The sequence below is a fragment of the Lonchura striata genome, chromosome 6, assembly GCF_050655825.1.
Source record: "Lonchura striata isolate lonStrDom1 chromosome 6, ASM5065582v1, whole genome shotgun sequence".
Lineage (NCBI taxonomy): Eukaryota > Metazoa > Chordata > Aves > Passeriformes > Estrildidae > Lonchura > Lonchura striata.
Genome location: NC_140708.1, coordinates 12,110,833 through 12,120,951, shown reverse-complemented (window position 1 = coordinate 12,120,951; position 10,119 = coordinate 12,110,833). Strand labels below are relative to the sequence as shown.

Below are 10,119 nucleotides of genomic sequence, written 5' to 3'. Positions count from 1 at the left end.
CCCTTCTTTCAGAAGCTGGGATAGCACAGCAACTAATCTTTCTTAATCTGGGAGGAGGGATGCAGAACTTTAACTTGCCTACAGACACACATCCCAGCTTCTGGGGAATTAAGTTACCCAATGACCTTTCATTAAGGCACACGCCTTAAAAACAGCTCCCAAGGCCACAGCAGCACTGCCCAGATCAGTGCCCATGCAACTAGAAATAATGAATTTATGGTCTGGCTGGCCATGGGATCCAAATCTAACAGACTTGATTAAAAGGAGAAGCTGCAACCAACACCTAGCCTGGTCCAAACATGATTATACTCCCCAGACTATGCCAACAAAGCCCAAAGTGTTATTCCAGTGGTACCCAGGGTTCGGTGAAGAGACATAAAGTTGGTCAAGAAACTGGAGCATCTCTCTGAGGAGGAAAGGCTAAAGCAGCTGGGGCTGTCCAACCTGGAGCAGAGACAGCGGAGAGAGAACATCATCCCTGTGTGTCCCAGGAGGGAACACCGTCCCTGTGTGTGCCCCAGGAGGGAAGACCGTCCCTGTGTGTGTGTCCCAGGAGGGAAGACCATCCCTGTGTGTGTGTCCCAGGAGGGAACACCGTCCCTGGCTGCAGGGACCAGGCGCCGCTCCTTGGGAGCAGCAATGGCAGCAGAGGAATGGGCAGGGGCTAATGCCCAGGAGTGCCACGAGGCACAACCTGACTGTGCGGTGACCGAGCACTGGGACAGCTTGCCCACAGGGAACGTGCAATCTTACTCGCTGGAGATACTCCTGAACCGTCAGGAGCCTGTGCCGTGTGCTCTGGGACGGCCCTGCATGAGCAGAGAGGTGTGACCAGGTGACCCACGGGTGTCCCTTGCAGCCTGACCCGTTCCGTGACTCTGGACCGTGAGCAGTCCCAGCGCCCCCTGTCACCGGCTCAGGGCTACGCGGACCCGCCCGGCCAGGCTGTCCTCACTCGCGCCGTCCGCGAACCACGGGGCGGTCCGGTGCCCTCTCACCTTGCCGTGCCCGGCCGCGCGGCATTTCTCCATCATTTCCCCCCGCTGAGGAGGCGAAAGCCGCCCTTTGAGCCTCGCTTTGGCGCGGAGCGCGCTGATTGGCCGCTTTGAACGGGCCCGGCGCGGCGCCATTGGCGGAGCGCGGCGAGCGGCCGGTTCGAATGCGCGCGGCCCCGCCCCCGGCCCGCGCGGCGCTGCGGACGTGCCTGTGCGGCGGCGGCGGGTGCGGCGGCTCCGCAGGTGAGGGGCGCGCGGCGGGGCCGTTGGCGCGGGCCGGGCCGGGCCGGGCCGGGCGGTGCGCGCTGCCGCTGCCGCTGCCCAGCCCCGGGCGCAGCGCGGCCGCCCGGGCCTGCCCCGAGAGCCGGACCGGGAGCGGGGCAGCGCCTCGGGCCGCCGGGAGCGGGGCGGGGGCTGGGCTGCAGCGAGCGCGGCCGGCGGACGGAGCCGGCAAGCCCCCGGGGCCGGAGGTAACTCGGCTCCGCTCGGTGTCCGCAGCCCCCCGAGCCGGAGCGGAGTGCCGGTCCCGCTGTCCGCGGCACGCCGGTGGCGCTCCGGGCCGGTGTCTCCTGGCGCGGCCAACACCCGGTGACACAGCGGCCATCCTGTCTGTTTCTAGCTCGTTCTTGAGCCAGTGGTTAGGTAAAAACTAACCGCTTTTTTCAGTTTCCTGGAGGAGCTTTTTTCCAAGCTTTTAAATTTTTTTTTTTCTCCTTGGAATCGTTGCCCACTCATACCTTGCGGTATAGTTTTTCTAGGTGGAATTCGGAATAAATATGCTCTGTGTTTTTGTTGATGAGAACAGTTAAGTGTTTTACATTGCAGCTAATTTTGTGAGGCACAACTCGCTTCTAAAGACTTGGCATAGGTTCAGTGACCTGTCTGTGCTCAGGACAGCAACTGTTCACCCTCATCATCTGTTTCTTTTTTCCTGTCCATTTCAGGGATAGCCACAACAATGGATGATTACACAAAAATAGAGAAGATTGGGGAAGGTAAGTATGGGGAGCAGTGAGCTTTTAAATGCTCCACAGTTTGAGCTATGAAGTGTCCCAGAACATCTGTGCACTCTGCCTGTTACAGGAAACACTGAGATTCAACCAAGTGGCTAAATAAGCTTGTAGCTTAGTTACTGTGGTACTTATCTATATCTGTAAAACCTTCCAGCCTGCCCTTTTTTGTGAAAGTGACATGGTCTTTGTAAAAACAGCTGATCAGTGCTGAAAAATATCGGCCTTCGTTTTGCTGGCTAATGCTGTAATATTAGCCATCTCCAAAGGGGAGAAGGGAGAAAAAGTATGTTCTGAGTCCTGAAACCAGCTTACAGTTTAGGAAGCTCCCCCATTTCTCTGAATGTGAACTTAGCAGCTGCCCCTGAAGTTGTGCAATGTGTTGTTTTGCTTGGAGCTGCTGGTAGGGAGTACTATTTTCTGGATTGTTCTGCTCTGATGATATATGGGCAGTGTGGGTGTCAAAGGAAAGCAAGATAGCAAAGCTCTGTGGAGAAGTGAATTCTTAACATTTACTTCACATTGAGGTACTGAGAAGATGGCCTCAATGCAGGTGTTAGTCACAACCCCCCTGTTACTGGAAGTCCAGCCTGTGTTCCCTGTAGAAATCAGTGTGTTTTATAACACACAGTATAAGGCCTTATGTAGACTTGAAAATTTGAAGTACTATTGCCCACTCTGAGGCAACAGCATAAGGTGTGCTTGGATCTTGCAACAAAGCTTTGTATCCAAAGCCTTGTGCACGGATCTTTTTGAAATAAACTAATTTGGGCTTCATGTGAGGGATTAATGTTTCAAGAAGGGTAAAAAGAGAAGGCTTATGCTGTCTTGGTTTGAGGGTTCTACTTCTCTGAGCATTGATAATTAAGATGGATTGATTTGAGATTTACTCTTGGTTCCGATTTCAGCTTCTGAGATCCACAGCACTAGCCTCTCCTGCACTGAGCATTGTGCCAGAGGTATTTCTACAGCTCACACCCATGGATGGCTGGATCTTAGACTGCAGAAGGAACACTACTTCCATATGCAGCTAAACCTTTAGCATTTTAATATGATGTATCAATGGCAAAATCATAATCCTTTATAATAATCTTGCCTGGAAGTTAATCAACTTGAAACTCAAATAGTATCTGATTTTATAACTACATCTTCCAACTACTTGCCTTTCACACTTAGCCTTCTAAGTGCCCTGTCCTAACAAATGCTACACTTCATGGGTGGCATGCTTTAAACAAACAAAAATATTGCTCAGGTAAACTCCACAGCTAAGTAGTAGATTGTAATTTAAACCAATACTCCATTTGTAAGGACTTTTCCTATGTTAGCAGCTCGTGTTTACAATATTATTTGTACCTGAAGCTGGTCCTTCCTGTATTTGTTTCACTGTCTTTTTGTTCAGGTACCTATGGTGTTGTGTATAAAGGTCGTCACAAAACCACAGGCCAAGTGGTTGCAATGAAGAAAATACGTCTAGAAAGTGAGGAGGAAGGTGTTCCAAGTACTGCTATCCGAGAAATTTCTTTATTAAAAGAGCTGAATCATCCCAATATAGTCTGGTATGCATATACTGGTATTTAGCTAAACTCTTGGAGGAGCACTAGGTTCCATCAGATCATAAATTATTTTCCCACTCATCTAGTAAGGTGAGAACCTCTCTGTTTAATGCAATGTCTGCTTTGCAGCAAATACTTTAAATTCCATGTTTGTGCCAGTTTTCTAATTAAGCCTTCCTCATGCTGCCTCTTTTCATTCTAGGAACCTAACAAATTTTTCTTAATTTAGAAATTTCTGTAAATTCAGAGAGATTATTGTGAGAATGGAGGCATGCTTTATGAAAACTGGCTGTAGCTGTTACTTTAGGTCATCTCAGAAGTTTATCACCTTGGAATAGGCCATTTGACTTAAGTGTTCTGATGTTCTCCCTGCTGTTCTGTAGCAGGAATTTAGATGTGTTTTGATGCTGTCATAGCTGGCACACCTGAGCTGTGAGTGAAATTTCCTTCAGTGACTGCTTGACATGTAAAAATGATTGCAGCCACTGTCTTCCCCCAACATACTTGCTTGCTCTTTGATGCAGCAAAATACTTGATCTTTAATGTGCCTTAAAATTGGCTAGGTTCCAGCCAGGTAGTGTCTCAATGTATGTATGTTTGGGTTTAGGAACCCTTACACTCCAATAAGGATGAAGAAGATCCTTAAGATTGTGTGTAAATCCTGCTGTGTCTATTATATTGTTATTAAATATTTCCTTAAGTTTCTAGTAATTCAAGCTGTGCTGTGACAAGCCAGCTTCAAAGAGAAGCTAGGCACTAACACCCACAGGTGGAGTTTTTTTAATGGCAAAAGTATTTTTTCTTCAGACTCCTGTGTCTGACTTGAGAGAACATAAGTTTTAGAGGAAGCATATAGGCTTTTATCTCAGTTTGACACTACTTCAGATACACTTGATTTTCCAGACGACAGTATAACTCAGCCTGTTGTTTGAAGACTTAAGACTTCCATAATAGAAGCCTGGAAATATCAGCTTGTATCCCTGTTAAGAAAAGAAATGGGAGTGCATGCATTTTGCAGTGGAAGTAATTGTATACTCAATTTTTAGTCTTCAGGATGTTCTCATGCAGGATTCAAGACTGTACCTCGTCTTTGAATTCCTTTCCATGGATCTCAAGAAATATTTGGATAGTATTCCATCTGGCCAGTATTTGGAGCGTTCCCGAGTTAAGGTAATGAGGACAATTTCTTAACCTAAGAGGGAATTTAATGATGACCTACTAAACCATAAGCAGCTCTTATTTTCAGTATAATTAACTCCTTGAGGAGAAATGAAAGGTTAAATAAGCAGCCATAGATAATAAGATGAATGTGAGTTTTGCTTTCAAATGCCACTTGAAAATCTTTTCATTACTGAGATTAAACTGCCTTAAACTAATCTTCAGCATTAATTTGTGTATATTTTTGATTGATATTAACTCAGTGTCTGCAATGCTTTGGATTTCCATTTCCTGCTGCTGTGGGGAGAGCTAATGAAGGGAACACCTTTGTGTTGCAGGACACTGGCATGTACTAAAGGTAACTCCTTTCTTTCCTCCCACCTCATCCTTTCTAGAGCTATCTGTACCAAATTTTGCAAGGTATTGTCTTCTGCCACTCAAGAAGAGTTCTGCACAGAGACTTGAAACCTCAGAACCTCCTGATAGATGACAAGGGAGTGATTAAACTGGCGGATTTTGGACTGGCTCGAGCCTTTGGAATTCCAGTGCGGGTCTACACGCATGAAGTGAGTTGGAACATACCTCTGGTGGTTTGGATAAGTGTGTACTTGCTTCCTGCTAAGAGCTGATTCTGAAACGGCTAAAAATCAGTTTTTTCAAGCTATAAGCTAACAAAACTATGAAAAAGTTCTGTTTTGTTTTCCACTTCTTTGATTGTGGCTTCGCTCTAAGTTTCCAAAGCATTTTATGAATCCCTCTCAGAGTGAGTCAGATGGACTCAAACTTGTTGCTCACTGTCTCATAAAGGTGTTTTTGCTTTGCAAAGCACTCGGGTTTGAGGGGTTTTGTGGCTGGGTGCCAAAGAATTCCTGCTCTTAGGGAAGTTGTGGAGGCAGCTGATTTTTTTGAAGTAGAAGCTACTGCAATGGAGTTGCTTTGTCTACAAATGAAGTTTGAAACCAGTATTACACTTCCACTCTAACTCAGAGTACTGGCTATTTTTAGCAAAAAGACTGAATGCTACTTAATAATAAATGAGCCATTTATCTTGCAGTCAGTTAAAACATCTGATTCCACAAAATCAACCTTTCCTTGTTCCACAGGTAGTAACACTGTGGTACAGGTCTCCAGAAGTACTGCTGGGATCTGCTCGTTACTCTACTCCTGTAGATATCTGGAGCATAGGAACCATATTTGCTGAGCTGGCAACTAAAAAGCCACTTTTCCATGGGGATTCAGAGATTGACCAGATCTTCAGAATCTTCAGGTATGTAAGGCTGAACCTTTCCTTGCTAGCTGTGTGTCACTACACAACAGTTGTGTGTAATTAAAAGTGTAATAGCACATAACAGATTTCAGACTAAATTGCTTATGCTTGCACAGAGCTTTAGGGACTCCCAACAACGAGGTATGGCCTGAGGTGGAATCCCTGCAAGACTATAAAAACACATTCCCAAAATGGAAACCTGTCAGCCTCGAAACACATGTCAAAAACTTGGACAAAGATGGACTTGATCTGCTGGCTGTAAGTAGTCTGTCCTAAACTGGTGATTAAGAACCTGAGTGGGCTGTTTGAAATACTCCAGAATACACAAAGCTGTACTCATCAGTCATGGCTAGAAGGAAAATATGGAGATCCTCAAGCTATCAGCAGTGGTATGAGCCTTCATTCTTGTAGAACTGACACCTTGTGTGACATTCAGTCCTTTCACAAGTCATGCCAGACTATATTTCACGTGAAGCAATTATGCCTCAGCTTTTTTGTAATAATTAGCCAGGTACAACTTGAAAGTGAGGATGAGTCTTTACAAAGAGGTTTAAGTGAAGACTTCTGCCCATAGAGTAGCTTTCACCTTTCTGATGCCAGTTTAAATTGCGATGTGGCTGTGTGACTGCTGAACCAATTGAAAATGTTTATATATGTTAGCATGTGGATTAAACTTGGTGGGCTCATCTTGGTTAAACTTCTTTGATGGCTTACCTGAATAAACAAGGATAGAAACAGCTGAATGTATTGATTAGCTGGGACAAGAAAAGAAGCTTAGTTGAAGTCTGTAGTGTCTGTCTCAATTGCCCTTAAATTTGGAGTTAAGTATTTTTGGCTGTGGTGCATTAACTTTTAATTGGTATCTTTTGTGTCTAGTGTGAGTTTCCTTTAGTTCTGTGGCCAGGCAGAACTACCACACTAGGCTTTTAATTGGCAAGCTCTTCATCAGTCTCTTCCACTTAGTGCTCTTCCAGCTCATGTGCTGCCACTGAGGGCTAATTTAGGTCACATCCTAGGTGTGCTGTTAGGTGTCCTGAGGTACAATAATGTACCTTGGCTGTTCTAAAGCTGCATTTGTACAGTGCAGACCTACAGGTGGGGGTGTGGGCTGGGTGCTCTGTGGGTCTCGAGACATGCTGACACTTCAGAACCCTGTTGTACAGCAGTACCTGTGTACCTGCCTCATGACTGTAAGCAGTCACAAAACAGTTCATTACCCCTATTGGGAATATGGCAGAATGCTCTGACTGAAGCAGTGTTACCCAAAAAGCTAAAATGATCACAGTTTCTCAATTTTTTGGGGGGGACAGAGTCCCAATTCACACTGACAGCCTGAGCATTTGTTGAACATGTAGTTGTCCTGGATAGCTCTGAATTTGCAGCAGAGTTGTCTTATAGAAATAAGACCCCTGACAGTATCAGGAGTTTATTAAATCAGTTTGAAATAATTGTTGCTGACTGTATTTACAAACTAAAATCAAAGGAATGGGCAGGAGAATCTTGTTGAAACAGTTGTATGAAAAGGATCTGCCAAGGGTTTATCTGAGCTTAGGTGAGGCTTCACTGTGTGAAGCCAATGGTTGGGGCTGCTGCTAATAAAGGCAAAAAAATAATTAATGGTGTTCTTCATGGTGTTAGCACAATTCTAGTGTCAAAGCATAATAAATTCTATAAAGTCTTTTACAGTTCTGCCTTAATGTTAACATTTTAGTTTCCTATTAGTGCCTAGTGACAGTGGTATTCCTGACTGGAATCCCTTTAAGTTTCCTGTGGCACTTTTAAGCCTTTTAAAGCCATAATATTACTTTAAAGGCAACAAAACTAAATAGTTTGTTCTAGAGCACAAGCTCAGATATGTCAATAAAAATGTTTCAATGTTTACATACATCTCCAACAGACTATAGAAAAAAATTAAAGGAGCTGTCTTTGAAAATGTCTTAACACAAAAATGTGTAATTCAAATTGCATGAGTGAGGTTGTGAGTTTAAAACCTTCATAAGCTACATGACTTCTATGACCAGCATTTCAAAGAACTTGCTGGGTGTCCTCAAAATTTTAAATTATCAGAACAGTAGGTGGCAGGGAGAACTAATGCTCTAGACTGCTCAGAGAAGTTTCCTTCACTTGCTCCATCATTTGTGGTGCAATGTCACAGCATCCATTTTTCAGAGAAATTTCCCTCTTTGAATCAATTTTGAGAGAACCTTTGATATCAGAATTAACTACAGGACACTGTTCTAGGTATAGGTAATGGGAACCTGCCACAAGGTGAAATTGGACGTGCAAGGTTAAATCTGGAGGCAGCATTGCATTTGGCAGAAGTTCAGAGAATATAAATGCAAATTCAGTGGTTTAAATCAACCTGGAAGATTCCCTGCAGAATGAAGTGTAAATATAATTAAATGTCAAGACTGAATACTGGGCAGAGTAAAATTGGTTAAGTTTTGTTCTGGAAGACAGATTTGTTGTGCAGACAGGGGAGAGGCAGCTGGTGGAATCCTGATTACTTGGATTTGAAATGGTCTGTCCTTTAGTAAGGAGAAATAAAAAGACTGCTTGTTTTGGGTCTAGTACAAAACTGCTGAATGCTTCATTCTTTTTTTGACCCATTGCATGATAGAAGCTCTAGATACTTTTTTTTTTAATGGCTAGAAAAATTTCCTCCTGTTTTAGAAACTTCTAGGGGTTATTTTAATGGCTGTGACACCCCCTCTTTTTGCTCTCATTGCCTTTATTGAGGTATTCAGTTGAAATATTTTATTGCAGAGACTCAAATTTTAACTGTTTTCTTCAGTTCTACCTGCTTGTAGTCTACTTTCCAATTTGGATTTTGAAACTGAGTGAGCATTCTCTTATTTAATCGTGGAGTCACCAGCCTGAGCAGAAGACATTTGACATCACTTTGTTCAATGTCAGTAACAAGTGTCAGACCACTTGTCCTTAAAACATTTAGGGCTTTACCAGCCTAAAGCTTATTAATTTGCCTCGGTGAGAAGCTGAGACAATTATTGCTGCTTGTTGCCTGGTTCTGGATTTAGTTCAGTGGATATGCGGTACCCAGACATAGGCAAGGGCTTGGTTATTGAACAGGGGCATAAATGGGATTATTTGTTTTCTGAGAGGTTATGTACTATTACTGACTTGTAGAGGAAATAATCTCTCCAACTAGGAGAACACAGAACAAAGGGGGAAATGTCTTTGTACTTACTTTGTTATGGTTAAATATCTATTTATTTAACATGATTTTAGCTCACCTTTCAGGAGGAAGTAAATGTCTTTTTTTTTTTTTTTTTTCTTCTTCCAGAAAATGTTAATTTATGATCCTGCAAAAAGGATTTCTGGAAAAATGGCCTTGAACCATCCATATTTTGATGATTTGGACAAATCCACTCTTCCTGCTAATCTGATAAAGAAATAGACCTTTGGACTAAATCATCCAGAGTGAAATAATTGTGATTACTTTTACTCTTAAGTCTGTCATTTGTATGTCTGTCTTTTTGCTCTTAAGATTTGGCTGTATTCAGTTTGTTTTTGTTTAAGTGTTATCTAATTGTAAATATTAACCTGTTAGTGCTGTGTTCAAATGCAATGCAAATATTGCTGCAATTAATGCAGTCAACTTTCTATAAATAAAACTTTAACCTCATTGAAGGACTGAACTTATTTCCAGGCCACAGCTGCTCTACAGAAGGACTCCTGTTTTCTTTGGAATGCACTGGAAAGGTACCACTTGGCTAAAAATGATAGGAAATTCTCGAGTTTGAGTTGTTTCAGTGTTGTGTCAGTTACACTTCAGCGAGGCAACTGATGTGCCAAAGGACACTGTGAGATGTGCTGAAGAAACTCGACTTATGAAAGTGTGGATGGCCAAACTGATTTTGAGTTTTTGAAGGCAGCTGTAAATCATTATTTGAGATAAGTCCCTTGCTCTATGCTTTTGTTATTGTCTTGGAGGCCTGGACTTTACCAAGGTGTTGGCATGTGAACTCCTAGGAATTGTAATCATAAACTGAGATGCCACATGGCTCCAGACTTTTCCATAATTAAAACAGAAGCTTTTTAAAGCTCCCTGGCAATTAACTGAACAGGAGGAGAGTATTGTTAAAAGTTCAAATAAAGTTCAAAGGTGTGTACTG

The 10,119-nt window shown here is 43.3% G+C and overlaps 1 protein-coding gene across 1 annotated transcript; it reads left to right on the top strand.

Moving 5' to 3' along the window:
- The first annotated feature begins 1,125 nt into the window (after window positions 1-1,125).
- CDK1 (cyclin dependent kinase 1) lies at window positions 1,126-9,629 on the top strand. Its single transcript, XM_021535795.3, has 8 exons — window positions 1,126-1,238; window positions 1,940-1,990; window positions 3,405-3,561; window positions 4,605-4,728; window positions 5,112-5,282; window positions 5,820-5,983; window positions 6,100-6,241; window positions 9,288-9,629. The coding sequence occupies exons 1-8, from the start codon at window positions 1,160-1,162 to the stop codon at window positions 9,399-9,401; spliced, it is 1,002 nt and encodes a 333-aa protein (XP_021391470.2). The 5' UTR covers window positions 1,126-1,159; the 3' UTR covers window positions 9,402-9,629.
- Window positions 9,630-10,119: the final 490 nt, after the last annotated feature.